The sequence below is a fragment of the Anopheles darlingi genome, chromosome 2 (assembly GCF_943734745.1).
Source record: "Anopheles darlingi chromosome 2, idAnoDarlMG_H_01, whole genome shotgun sequence".
Classification (NCBI taxonomy): Eukaryota; Metazoa; Arthropoda; class Insecta; order Diptera; family Culicidae; genus Anopheles; species Anopheles darlingi.
In genome coordinates this window covers 7,385,001-7,400,000 of record NC_064874.1, presented here as the reverse complement: position 1 = coordinate 7,400,000, position 15,000 = coordinate 7,385,001, and the positions used below count along the sequence as shown (strand labels likewise).

The following is a 15,000-nucleotide window of genomic DNA, read 5'->3' as shown; positions in this document are numbered from 1 at the left end:
ATGAATTATGTGGCTTTGATGAGTTTGGTGCATGAAAGCGAGGGGGACGGGCGAAGAGGAGGTGTTTCCCCACACAACACAACAACCTCATCCTTACATCCTGCTCTGTGTTGCTTTACGTTCCTGACGTTTGAGACGCGTCCCGTAGAGTGATGAAGTTTTAAGCTTCCCAGCCAGCTGCAATGCTGCAATTCGCGATACGATCATCGCCAGTCACTGCACCGGCGGTAGCAGCACCACCATATTAGGATAATTAATCGAAATGATTTCCTGATGTGTGTGTGTGGCCCTGACAGAGTAGTAGCAACGCCTTGACGTTCGATGATGAATGCACTTTCACAGCGGTGGCAGCTCCATCCGCGCTCCGGAAGGCAACATTGTTGCTGTTGCATGCTGGTGGCCTTACAGCATGAATGTGCACTTTCATTGATTACATACTGCATGGCAGGGCCCGCGCCGTCATGTTTTGGTTGAGGTCATAAGACACTCCTCCAGCATGACCAGCGAAGGTCTGTGGCACCAGGCGCTGTAAAATATAATCCAAACCGCCGGGAAAGAAGGAAAAACCACAAATTCCCGCGGGAAATTAACATCCACCTCTGGACTGGGGGGAGGGAGGGTCATGGGGGGGTTTGTGTAACAAATGGATGGCTTTTTTGTTTGGTGACCGCGATCGTCGAAAAACTTTCCACCAAAAAGTGCATCGAGGCGTGCAACAAAGTTCTATCGAGAAAAAAAAGAAAAAAGAAGAGAGCTTTTCCAACCGTGGCCACCAGACCGTTACAGTTCGGACCGACAGCTGGCACAACATGCTGCAACACAAATGCACTTCAATTTTTGGCGGTGGCGATGTGGAGTCCTTCAATTCGGTAGCAGTAGTAGCAGCAGCGGTTCATCTGCTCCGCTTAGCCGTTGCCTTGATGGACCTATCAGCTGTGTTCCACCGAGTTCCACAAAGAAAACGCGAAGGGCTTTTGGTCAGCGTGAAGATGGCGCTACGATATAGTTTTGTGCGCGTTTGTCTCCCTATTGCCATAAAAGTAATCTTCACAATTTACGACATTCCATAAATCGCCCTCAGTTCCATTGTGCAGGCAGGCATAAAGCTTTGGCGCTACCCTTACCTCACCGAACCCCCCTCGTGAAAGAGGGGAGGTCACGCTGAAGGCATAAGAAATGAAACAATGTTTACATGATTATAATGCGCTTTGCGTCTTCGTCCCTTTCTGTGTGCTGGCGACCGTTTCTTGTTTATCTGTTTTCCCACCAACCGGTTGGAGGGAGCATGGGGTGGTGGAGAAGAGAGGTTGATGGCATCTTTTCTCCGCCATTCTTCTTGCCGGCAAAATGCAAACCAAAAGCCAAAGGGAGATAACACGCGGTGACAGTAACCGCAGCGCGACTACTGCTAATGCTGTGTGATGCCATGCCTTTGCCTCCTGTCCGTTGTTTATTTGGTTAATGTTTTGTGGGGATGAGGTTGTGCGGCTCCCTTCGCGCCACACGAAACCCCCGAATGCTGGTGCTACCTAGCGTCATCTGTTGTTGCATTAAGGATGCAGAACAATAAGTGATTCCCTGGGAAGGAGAGAAACAAAAAAAAAACACAGAGAACGAGAGAATGCTTCTTGAAAATTCAATTATGCTCAACCCTCCCCATCCCCCTAATAAATCTTGCATGGACTTAATAAGCTTATTTAGTGGCAGGGATCATGGATTCGATGCTTTTCGGTATTCGCTTTCAATCCAGCCAGCCGGTTCAGTTACACTCACCGAGCACCGAGCACCAAGATAGACAGTAAACATCCGTCCCCCTTCCAAACAAAGGAAAGGGATGAAACATTCGTTGCTTCCGTTCTGTTTCCAATTAAATTTTCCGCAACAATTACGACATCACGAGTGAAGATGGAGAAAATTCGTGAAGTTAAAAAGGGGATAACGCCGCGAAAAAGGAGAAGAAGATACACTAAAGCGAACCCTCCGCCCTACGATGGAGACGCCAGGTGACTTTCGTGACCAAGCATGACATGGACACAAACACACACATACACACGCGCATGCATTGTACTCGGTCTATGGCGGTGCTAGCGGCAAACCATAAAATGGGCTGCATTACGATTGTGCATCGATTCTCCTACGGTTGGATCATAAAATTGGCCAACAAACGGTGCTACCATTATGCGCTGCACGCGCGAGCGCCGGCGCTGCAGTCCCTAGCACTTTAGAAGACCATAACGGGGAGCATCATCCCCGGGGCGCGCTCGCCCCTCTTAAACCTGCTTCTGTTTGTGGCCTCGCCGGCGTAGGTAAATGTCCTGCCGAGAAGGAGAACCGAAAGAAAAACGATCGTTCGCACTCCAGAATGTGGTCTAGCACGCAAGTAAGGGGGAGGGGAGGGAAGGGAGGAGGTTTGGATCGCCGTAAGGGAGGATCGCCGGAAGCTTTGATTTTATGATGCCATCGCATCCGTTCGCCCTATGAGCACTCTTGTACCTCCTCCCGGGTTTATTTTTTTTCGGGCGGAATGGGAATTTATGTGGAGCTCTTAAAAGCTCGGAATCGATTCCGGAATTACCTGGCGCTGCTCGTGGTGCTCGTGGTGCTTGGTGGTGGATGTCCATTAGCTCTGGGTCATCGTCGTCATCGGCATTCGGTGGGCGGCCACGCTGGAAAACGTTTTCTTATCCCATTTTCCCCGCCCTTTAACAGTGGAATCCTTTTGGGGTTTTTTTTGCTTTGTTTTTGGATCTTCCGGTTCCACGCTAAGTGTGTAATGTTGGTGATGGCGGTCCTCGTCATGATGCTGCTGATGATGATGATGATGATGAGGGCGATCGGATAGGAGAGTCACATTGTTTTGTTCGAATTCCTGCTCGCTTTGCCGGACAAAAGGGTGCTTGGAAAAGGAGGTTGGATTGCAACATCTTTAAGGGAGGAGCAGCAGAAGGAAGTGAAGGTGGGGAAGGGATACCAATCGACGAGGTAACCGATCGGCCCAAAGGTGAACAACACATCTTACTACGCTGTCGGGGTGCATTCGTACTTTTGACTTTGCCCTAATCGAGCAGTTTGAAAATTAGTTAGTTGAGTTCCAGCTGCTGCTTTCCTTTTTCATTTTATTTCTTCTTTTCTTGCGTTCGCTTATCTGTCGAAGTCATGCTCCCGCTTCCTTTCAGCGAAACATTTCTTCGGTTTGGTTGGTTTCTCTTGTTTTTTTTTTTTTCGTTTTTCCCACCGCCCAGGGTGGATGTTAATTACAAGTTAGTGGATGCACTAACCATCCTACCACCTTCTGCATCACTTGGTTCATTTCAGCGCACCACAAACCCCGGTTCGCGAATGAAAAACCGCTTGGCTAATTTCTCGCCCCCCCAAGGCGACGTTGGCGTTTGCTATTGGCGTTTCTAATTCAAAGTCTTTCGATGCTCGGCGATGGTCACGGGAGAGAAGGCAACGAGCGCCAGGGGTTTTATAGTTCGCGCAAAAGGCGAAAAGCTTCGTGATCCGCGAGAGGCTGCCAATTGCTGGCCACACTTCTAATCCACCGGCGGCGGTGGAAATGTGTTCCTCGTGTGGCGTGTGGTGTGCCGCTGACAGGAACAAACACGCTCACCGAGTGGCAACACCAACTGCAAAAGGGGAAAATTGGAACTAAATGAAAAACTTTTCCCTTTGATTTCCTTTCCTTCCATTCGGCGTTGCCCGGTGCACGGAGTGTTCGCAATTTGGTAAATGAATTTTTCCGCTTCTTTTCCCTCGACGCGCTTGAACTTTTCCTCGTCCGAAATGATTTGATTTTTAACCATCGCCAAGGGCGGGCGGGCGGGGTGCGGGGTACGAAAATGAAGCTGGAAAAACACAAGGACAGCACGCGCTCTGTGGCGATGCATTTCGAGGTGCATCTCGCTTTTGTTGAACGAGCGCTCGAATCACTCGATCAGGATGTTATCAAGCGGAAGAAATCATGCTTGAGATTGCGTTTTCGTCGGTCTTTGTGGGTTTCCATTTGGCATCCTATTCAGCAGAAAGCCCTTTCCGCTTTGTACGCGCTGATTGAAACAGCGATAAGTTCTGGTGCTGGTTGTTTTTCAATCAACAAAAAGTTTAAAGTTTTGATTAGTTTTAAGCGAAGTAATTGTTGGTGCTTACCTCTAGAATTTTTCCTTTGTCCACTACTCATACTAATTGTTATCTGTGTTACTTTTTTCCATTTTTCTCACTCCCCCTCCCCCCCGCCAGTCATCAGCAAAGGTCAGAGCGAAACCTGTCGCTACCGGTTCCTGGCCAAGATGGGTGGATATGCTTGGGTCGTGACGCAGGCTACGGTCATCTACGACAAGCAGAAACCACACAGCATCGTATGCGTCAACTACGTCATAAGGTAGGTGCTGCTTTTCATTCTGTTACTATCGCAACTCGGCCAACTGCACCAGTTGAATGACATTTTACGCAGATGAATTCCTGTCAGTGACGTCACTTGTGGAATTCCCTTTTTTTTTCGAGGAGTTCAAATCGAGCTTCAAACTCTTGGAGTTGTTTGTTTCTATTATGTTTACCGTATATCGTTATCGCTTCCATTTTGCGATGCGAATATACCACAAAAGGACAATCAAGAATACAAATGGCGGGCTACACAAATCACAGTCGAATCATCTCATTCCCCTTTTCTCTTACCAATATCTGTCAATATCTGTCAATCACTCAACGGCTCGATTTAGATTTAATAACTTTCATTTTTTTACTTCCTTATAAGCGGTCCCTCTCACAAAACCAACCCTTACCATCCCTATTACACAGTGACTCATTCCCCATTTCACAGCTTTCTTCCTTCCCGGACGCACACACAAAGACCGGAATATGCATTCAATCTACTTACTTTCGGTGAAAAGAAAATCAGATTAACTGCAGCATGCTGCTGCTCGGCATCGGTAGAAAATGAAGATCTATTACCTCCGAACGTCTTAAACTGCTCCGGCGCCAGCATCCGGAACGTGGCCAATAGTAGGTTCATGTACCCCCGTACTTTTCGTTGGTCTTTATGTGAAAAATCCCTCATTGTCACATAATCTTTTCCGCTCGTCCTCGGAATACGCTCGCTATGGCCGGGATTTTATTGTTAGCCTCCCCCTCCCGCCAATCGCAACTAGACGAACGAGACTAAATTTCAATTATGTTTGCGCAGCCACCGACAATCATTGGTAAGCTGCCTGGTTGGCGCTCCCTTCATCATCAGCTTGCCACTCCCCTCCCCTTCCAAAACGAATCGAATGCAACGTTCCATCTCGTCGTCGCCATCGTCGTTGCGCATCGCAGCTTCCCAATCTCGGCGCTGCATCCGCGTTGCATTTCGATTCATTTACTTTCCGGCCATCGCCAGTGGAAAACCCCGAGTCCTTTTTGTCGCCGCGCGCACCGTGCGCACCGCCACCACCACCACCATGCGGCGTTGGTTTCAATTCAATCTCTTCCCCTCCTCCTTGCACCCCTCCTGCTTCTACCCATCGTCACACCCGACGGCATTGAGCGTTATCTTGTGCCGTTGTGCGGTGCACTGCATCTCCGTAAAGCGTAAGCGTTTGTATCCTTCAATTCAACTTTGACAGCAGCACGGACGGAGGCCAAAAGCTTGCCCCCGGAAAGGGTTTTAGGGACGTTCCTCCAGCGTTCGGCCCGGAGACAAAGAAAGCGTATAAAAACCCACCAAGGCGAACATAATTTTCGCTTCGTCGTTCGACGCCAACCCGCGCTCCCTCTGTTCCTGCAGTAGCTGCAGGCACACCGCCCGTTCCTTCGACACCTTCTTTGTGATTTTCGACTCTGAACCCGGAGCTCCGAGGGCGCGGAGTTCCGTTTTTTTTTTTTTGCAGCCTTTTTATTTAACCGAAAATTGGCACAATGTCGACTGGAGGAAGGGAAGGAGTCAACGGGGTGGTGGTACGCATTTGCTCTGGTACCGGTCTGGGGCAACACAACAACAGGTCGCTCGCTGCCTGGCTGGCTGGCTGGCTGGCTGGCTGGCTGGTTTTTGGCGCGAGCAATATCATCATGTCCTTCGGAATGGCTCTTTGTTTGTGGCCCTCGGTACTACCGAGCGAGGTGACGGTGCCAATCGCAAACCGACCGACCAACCGACCAACCGGCCACTAACTTCCGCTCCGGGGTCGCCCTAGCTCTGGCGCTTATCCGATACCGAGGACGATACTAGCTGCTAAGCTGCCCACCAACAATGGTCGGGACGCCGGGCTCGCTTTTGTGGCCAAAAAGGTTGTGGCCGGCACGCGGTTTATCGCATATCAGTCCACTCCCTCCCCCCCTCCCGAACTCTGTTGCAATCCGTGATTACGGTGGTTTCGGTCCGGTGGTCTAGGTCCGGTGCTTGTGATTTAACACTCCCGAGGTTAGCATAGAGAATAGATCTTTTTTAATGTATCATTTATCAGGCTCTCGTTTACGGTTCCCTTGACACAAAGTAGTGGGGAGGAGAGGGGAGAGAGGGTGAAGCGGATAGTGATGGAGTTTCCTTTCTTCTTCTCGATGCTTCAGACGCCTGGATGCGCTTGCAGTGCTGTGACAGCAGCACAAAGCATCGCAGGAAGAGCGATCGCAGGAAGAAATCTGTTTTCAAACATAAGCTGCTAGCTTCGCATTTTACGTCAGCATCATTTCCTTCGTTGTCTCCTCGCTTGATGTCGTTGTTAATGCTGCTACTGCTGCTGCTGCTGTTGCTGCTGGAAGAAAGCTGTGAAAGACACACCAAATTATCATATGAACCTCCTCCCCCGTACCTTCTTCCCTTCCCTTCCTACCAACTAACTTACTTTTCTTTGCAGCAACACACACACACGTGTCAAAAGGTAGGTGAAACGTTTCTTACTTTTCTCTCTCTTTCTCGCTCATCTTCATCCTCACACTAAGCCCTCTAAACCCCGTACCACTCGTCTCGTGCGTGTCTGCTGCGCGTGTCTTTGCCGCCAGACATACACATAAGCGAGCGACAGCGAGTGGACGGGAGACAGTAATTTAAAAGTCATAAATTGTATCTTGATTGAGTCCGATTTGTTGTGGTGTGGTGTGGGCTACCGAGTTTCCCGCACTCTCCGGTATGAATTCCGTTTTACGGTTGGGTTTGGTTGGTTGGTAGGTTGGTGTTCAGTGGCTGATCACACACACACACACACACACACACCATACCACCGGCCCCACCGGCGGGCCGCAGGATGGATCACAAATCCGCACGCGGTTCTGCGGTGCAGTTGGTGCGATAAATCATTCGCAACTTGCGCAAAGCGAACAGGTCGTTGTTGAAGGAAGGAGCATGAGTCAAGCAACAAAAAGTCCCAGCGATGCAAACCAGCAATCCCTCTCCTATTCCCTATCAATCCTTCGTAACACAAAAAAAAATACGAAATACGTTCACAGTGGTTACAATCAACGAATAGTAGACTCACCCGAAGGCAAATCTTGTGGAGGTGGAAAGTGGTGTGACAAGGTAGAGAAAAACATCTGTTTTGCCATCGGAAGGGAAGCACGCACGGACGGAATTGTGTGAAAGAGATAGAGGTTTCGTTCCGCGGGAGATTGTTTGAATGCGCTTCTTGCGGCTTCGCTTTTCGCTTCTTTGACATCCACTGAAGGCGATGATCGTTTGGCTGAGGTTTTGATTTATCTATTCCGCACGGTTATAATCGTAGCCCGGACCCGACGTCTTTGTTCTGTTCTCGGACCATTTTCTCGGGGGACTATGATAGATGATATAGTGTGTGGTTTGTATGCGATAGTATGCTGGGTTGTCAGCGGATTCCAAAACTTGGGTCTGTTGTGCTATGGTCAGCTCCTAGCACCTGGTTCATAATTCAAAGCGTTATAGTTTTGACTTGAAACCATCTCAGTGGCGGATTTTAATTGTTTGTTTAACCGAAGAGATATCATTGTTTATACTTCTAAGATGGAACCACCAAATGGTTGAGAATTTTTGGTGTAAACCCTGTAAATAATTGAGTCTCAATCTAAGTGGACTATACCAAACCCGAGTATGCCACGCTTCCCATGCTTTCAATCGCAGTAACGCTGGCAAAAGTTTGCTGCCACAGTTGTTAGTCGAGTCTTGAATAATCAACAAGCATTTCTTAGTACGTAACACGCCGCAGATGATTGTCTTGGCGTGTGATCAGATAGTGTACTAATTCAACATAAAACAACGCATGTGAAGTGTGCTAAAGCGTTTCCTGTCTATAATAAACGGCAGCTCCATAAACATTGCAAACACAGTCGCCGAGCACTTCGATTGTAGCCGATGGTTTGGCGCCAGCAAATCAGTTCCACCGCGTGGTATTACCGTCCGATAAGCCAAGGTATGGTTTATAATCGCTGTAAAATCCTCTCGAGTCGCGCAAGGTGCGTATACTTTCTACTTGAAAAGCATCCTCTTCGCGCTCAGGGCCAGAGTGCACAACAACCAAGCAGGTCTACAATAATAGCAAAGGCTATCGAGAGGGCTTTCAACAATAATCGTTAGTGCTCATTGTTCGGTGCTGAAATGCAGTAAAAGTTTCGCCAAAAACGGTCCATCCCTAGAGGATTTGCTACCCGTCTCAACCAGTCCTAGGCCTGCGGTAACGCATGGTAACGCCGTGTAACGCATTTTTATGATACGGATCGTCCGTCGCTCGCGTCGCATCGTGTCAATGTCAAATCATGCCACGTGCGCTCGAAGCGGCCCGCCGGTCCAGTCCGCAACACTCTCTCCCTCTCCTTCCTTGGGTCGTGAATGGCCAATGATTTCAGTGAAAAGCAAGAAATAAACTGTTTTCATCATGTGATCCGACATATCGAGATCAGGCGATTCGCCGTCGGACCTCTTTCCTTTCATCTCTTGCTTCTGCTTAGGGGTGGGATGGGGAAGCTAAATGGTTTGTTTGCTTCACCCTTCCTACTCCCCCAGGCTCACGCAGGGGATGGCATATCATGTGCTTTCCCTTCTGCGTGCCTCCTCCTTCCTACCACTCAAGGACGGACGCACGAACATCTTGAACTCGAGTATCATTGTAAACTTGGTGTCCGTCTCCGTCTCCGTCTCCGTCTCCGTCTCCGTGGTCACCTCACACATACACACGTGCGCCCGTCTGCCCGTACAATCAATTAGCTCAAATCAAGCAATTGTCTTGCAAATCTCACTACAACATCCCTCCGAACGCACCCCAAACATAGGGAGATCCGAGGGGAGGAGGGTGCTGCTGGTCCCTCAATGAATGTGGCGTTTGTTTTCGGCGATCGTAACCATCATCGCTGGCTGGCTGACTGGCTGGTTGGTCGTTCCGTTGTGTTGGGTGTTGGTTGCCAATTGACGAGGAGAACTCAGGAAGAAAGGAAGCAAGGAAGAAGGAAAAGGGAGGAACTATTCCCGTCACTTTGCGTTTCGTTTAATCGTCATCTCGAATGAAAGTGAAAACAACTAAAATTAGTCGATCGTCGCAAGAGATCGTGCCGTGAAGTGACCATAAACATCGGTCCTAGGACCCAGAAACCCCGGGGTGGGGGGAGGTCCGCGGAGTGACTCCCTGCCAATCAACGCCCCTGAGGGCGCCACGAAGAACAGTATCTGGTCCCGGTGGACCGCGGCAGTAGTTGAATAATTTAATGGCCATTTTCTCCCTGTGTATGTGTGTGTCTGGTTAAAGATCCTGTGGACGAGGATGGGACCAGGAATACATTCATCGTTTGCTGTTTCTTTCAATTTTTTATCACTCACTCCTCACTACTGCTGCTCCATCATCATCATCATCAACGTCACCACATTGGTCGCTGATCGTACGACTGAGAAAGAGAGGGAAAGAAAAAGAAAAAGAGGGAGAGGGATGATGAGAAGATATATTTAGCGATATGGTATGGTCTGATGTTATGAAATAAAGCTGCACTTATGCGAGTCCCAGGCGCTATGCTCTGGCTGGTGGCAACCACCCCAAGGCGGTTCTATTGTTTGGTTTCGACCGAGTACGGACCCCCGCGCAACCGGATCTGGGCGGTTCATTTGCCAACGGGATGAAAAAGTGAACTCGAGTGCTCCTCTGATGGCACTCGTGATCCCGCTCCGTAATGTTGTTGTTTCTATGTGCGGCTAGCTTCGGTTTGTCCTGTTCGGGGTTTGGCTAATTTTTTTTTTTTTCGTTGGAAAGCAATGACATGCGCGCCACGAGCGGGGACCAGTTTCCCTCTCCCCGTGGTCCATCGATGCGATTGGAATCGGACGATGCGGCCGGACGTGTTCTATAGTTAGGTTTCATTAATATGTTCGCTCGACACGACATAAAGTTAGGGAGGTGATCGGGTTAGAGACCGTGGCACATGCTCAGCCTGATGAGAGGAAGGGGTTGAGAGAAAGAGGAAGAGAGTGCGAGAATTATATGCTTCCGAATATATGCCACCTCTCGGGCAACTCGGACTCCTTGATGAATGTTTCAAAATCTAATGAAATATTTACCAGGATCGGTGAGTCCTTTTCTTTTTTTTCTTCTTCTTTTTGCTTCTTCCCTCATGGATTGGGTAACCGGACGATGATGAACCTCGACACACGGGTTCATTGTTTTGTCCTAACAGCCCGGGCTAAAGGCAGGCCAGCTCTTTCGAAATTGTTGACATTCTCGAAATAGACACGATCAGCGTGCTAGCATAACGATCCTGCTTGATATGTAGCAATCATTTCAAATACTTTACGTCCAATAAGTGAAGCTCGCTGTCGCCGTCTCCACGTGTCTTCGCTTCTTCACTTCCTGGTTGGCATAACATTAATTAGTCTTGTCATCAGTCGCCGGTTAGCAGTGTTATGCTTACGAGTGTTATGCTGAATGGTATACCTATTCATAATAATAAGTAAAATGCTATTTTGATGCTATGTTGTGGGAGGGGAGGGGGGTGCCAGACACTCACTTAATGCCACTCCCAGTGGCCGTTCAGTATGATTTAAAGAGCAGCTGGCAGGCCCTTGTGGCACATACGCACCCGCGTTGTTTTTGGTGGGATGTGTGCCACGTGTGTTATGGGTTTTTGGTCGCAGTGTGCTTACGCGTTGCTTGTGACAGAATTAATTTGAAAACCGTTTTGCTCGATTGGCGCTACATTGGCCTAGCGTCAGGAGCCGACATGTGTACATGTCGTGGACATCGATATTGATCGGGAATGATGGAAGACATACGCCGAGAAGTAGCTCCTGGAGCGGAATATCGTATGAGGAAGGTAGCGAGACGTGAATGTTACTGACAGGAACCGTCCGAACATGGGGCACCGGAAGGAAGTGTGCCCCCTGGACACCCGAGCTCGGCCTGGACCTACTTCCTCAATGAACTGTACCGAATCGGTTTAGGAATGTCAAAAATGTCAGCCTATCGGAGATGCTCAAAATGCTCTTTCGCTTTCTTGCTCTCTTGCACACCAGGAAGGAGGTTGACCAACAATATTTGATATCCGGCATCCGGCGTCGTATCTTAGGTTATCATCACAATGACCTTTTTGTATGGCCGTGTTCGTGTAACGCCTCCGTCCTTCGAGGTAACATATGGCACGGTGGCCGAACGATCATGAATGACACTCCCTAACGAAGAGACGGGGCTTCGGGGCATCTCCTGATTGATAAAGACGCAATTATGGTCTGGATTCAGCGACGATAAGATTATCCCCTTATTCTTGATGCTAGATTATGGCTTACTTTTGGCATGTTGACAGCGGAGTGTTAGTGTAGCAATTATCGGTGAAGACGGTCGATGTGATGTGACAATCGAACAATTTGGGTTTCGACTTCTACCCTCGTTTCCCGGTCAGGAACATAGTGTTGCAAAAGAAGATCTCAATTTGATTGTGTCCTAATCCTAACGGATTATTGTTTTTTTATTGCTTGATCATGATTTGCTCGTTTGACACAAAAAAAACTCAACTAGTCAAAGACAGATATCTTGAACTGTCGCCAGGGGTCAGTTAATGTCCGGTTCACTCCTAGAAGTAATTGAAATGAATAATTACAGAGGGGAGTTGGGATGTAGTTACCGCGCTTCCTCCTACGATCCTCGTTAATATAACATCGCAACGCCAGGTGCAAATGTCTTTATGCAAATAGAGCTTAGGCAGCTCAACCGCCGCTCTCTGCATGTATCAAGCAGTCCTTAATGCTGTAATTAAAAGGATAGTCGCGGGGTCCCGGGAGTGATGGATAGTTGAAGGTGTTGCGTCAGGGAGCTTCAGGAAGCAATTATGTACACGTGCAACCACTGCTTCTTCCCCCAACAACAAAACAAGGATCGAACTAAGGAGAATGGGAAATAATTGACGATTCGTCTGCCGCGCGTTAGTTAGACGAGCGTCCAGGGTCTGATATTATCGTCAATAAATAATGCTACTACCCCGTAGGAACTACCCAGTGAGCGGGACACGCAAGCGTGCGTGCCGAGGAGGTGATCAGAAACGAAATGTTTTGTCCACGTCCACGTGCGCACTTTATATCATCTCTGCTCGTTCCTCTCCGTTCGAAAGACCGGAAGGCGTTGCCCCGAGGGTCTCAGACGACGACCAATACAGGTCATGGTTGTTGGAAAATTTATCTTGATCCCTGGATCGATGGACATTCGGAGAGGGTGCACTGTAGGTGAAGAGACATTTCGATCGAAAGTATGATTGCTTGCTCGGGCGCTGCTCGACGATGAAACGACAAGTAATTGATCGAGCGAAGCAATGGAATTGGATAAAGACGAGATACGCGCGGTATCGACGACGAAAGTATCGACAGACATGCCAAGTGATTGCAGTGCAGTACCGGATATCTGGATCCCGGATCGCAATGGATCCCAAGCGCCTTGTTCATTCGTGTCCGAGGCATTCGCTGACGGCTTCTCGTTTTGCCTTCCTCTATTTTCTACTGCTTCGTCGTCAATCTTCCGGCGACAATGGCGAGCAGGGATCCAAAAATTTAATCAACACCAGCTGAGCCACTTGAACCTGACCCGGTCTCAATTGTGGCCTATAAAAATACTTCCCCCAATCAATCGAGTAAACGGAAAGGGGAGAATGGGAGCGAGGGCCTGAAACAGTCGCACGCGCAAGAAAAAGAAACGCCCAAGGTTAAAGTTATGGAGGTTATGTATCAATGCTTTAAGTGCTTATAGGCCGGGCACGTGTTTCGAACGCGCTCCCAAATGCTTTTGGCCCCCGCTCTGGGTGCATTGCTACTGGCCATTGGTGTGAATGGATGGTCCGGTTACTCCGGATAGAAGAAATAGGTTGAAGAACATTTTTTGGCCATCCTGCTCTCGCCACGTGCCACACAGACACACACATTCTGTAAGCAAGCTACTAACGACGCTACAAGATATGTAGACGAGAAGATGAAGAATGTACTTGAATCGATGTTAATGCTCCATTGGCAGTTTGGGGTCTTGACCAATAGGAGTAGTTAATACTGCCGTCAATTAACGTAACCTTTATCAATCCGGAATACTGGCGTTCATCTACGTATGGCAGGAAGTGATGCTGCAAATAATTGATGGGCGAATTTTTCTACTTATCAGCCATTTCAAGGCGTATTTGATGAGCATGATTTTTTTAAATATTTGAATCGAATTGTGTAGCCTTTCGTGTTTGTACTATTCTACTAAGTCAGGTTATTAGCTTTGTATTAGGGACGATTCCACTCAATGCAATGGCCCGTTCCGTATAGCCGGTCGTTATCATCATGTTTCTATGTTTCATTGTTTGTTTTCCGTTTACATTCATTTACGTCACCATCGAGTGTTGGCATCCTAGATAGTTCGCTGATTGCAACTGGATTTGTGCTCCCGGGGATCGTTTGTTTACCGAGCGACCTTACTGATGATCTCTGACCACTCGCTGGAGGCCGTCCAGTCACGATCGATGTTTGAAAAATCAATCAAAACCCCGATTCGATTCTTAGTTGGATTATCAAAGTCACATGGACATGGATGCCACAATGCAGATGCGTTGGCTCCGTTCGTTAGCAATTCATTCCCCGATTGCTTATCAATCCTTGCACTATGCCACGTGCTGAAGTCACAATTGAGTTGTTATTTTTAGAATGCTTTTAACATCTTTATAACTTTAGCACTGAGCATCGTTATCGAACTATCACCAGTCTAGTGTTAATTTTTCAAATATTAATGGGGAATTCAACTTTATCGTACTGTACTACTACGGATGTACTTCCATTTGACAGTATGGAGATGGCTTGCAAGAGTTGATTGTCTCATCCATCTATACCACTTTCATGCGCGTGCTTAATCAAACCAAAACTCCTCCCCAGGATGCCGGATTGCCCCGAGAAAACTCACGCCCGAAACTTGCTGACATACTGACGGTGATACGTGATGAGTCCCTACTCCAAACCTTTTGCTCAGGAACTCAGGAACTTCCTTATGGTCCTGCTGTGCCTGTGCCGTAGCGAGAGTATAGAAGCATCCTCGTCAAACCGGAATCATTTGACGAAGGAGGTTGGTTCGGTTTGCTTGGTTCCATCACTTTTAGCGTGAATAATTCATGAACCAATTCGTGCCACTTCCGCTTCCAGCGTAGTGTAGGATGCGCTGGCTGTGAAGGTGCGATTTGCCGCTTGTGATTTTGCGCCGCACACCCCATGCTTCTCGCTTCGCCTCTCCTCCTCTGCACACCCAAATCCCGGATTATGTGCCAGCGCAATGACGTTGAGGGATATCATTTCCGGAAAAGAGAGAAAGAGAGAGAAAGATAGCGGCCTCGTCTCGACTGCTGCCTCGTGTCTGCACTTTAGAGTTTGCGTGCGGCTTTATTCCCACCAGTCAGCACATTTTAAAGTGAAAATCCCAAGATTTATGCCACAACGGGAATAGGGACACACTCCAGGGGCTACCAGGGACCCAGCCCGTCTACCAAAAATCTTTCAATGTCCGGATAATGTACACGAGGATACCGCCTCCCGAACGCCACAGTTCGACTGGTGGTGGTGGTGGTGGTGGTCTGTTCCATATTCGA

At 48.4% G+C, this 15,000-nt stretch overlaps 2 protein-coding genes across 4 annotated transcripts in view; both read left to right on the top strand.

Annotated features, from left to right (window-relative positions):
* Positions 1-15,000, top strand: part of LOC125951134 (uncharacterized protein CG45076-like) — a 271,537-nt gene that overhangs the window by 117,220 nt on the left and 139,317 nt on the right. The gene's annotated exons all lie outside the window — the stretch shown is intronic.
* The window catches only part of LOC125951090 (protein similar-like), a 128,349-nt gene that overhangs the window by 37,643 nt on the left and 75,706 nt on the right, over positions 1-15,000 (top strand). For all 3 annotated transcript variants that reach the window (XM_049679640.1, XM_049679639.1, XM_049679638.1), the window contains one exon: positions 4,240-4,381. In XM_049679640.1, the coding sequence (XP_049535597.1) occupies positions 4,240-4,381 (142 nt within the window). The remainder of the gene's footprint in view (positions 1-4,239; positions 4,382-15,000) is intronic.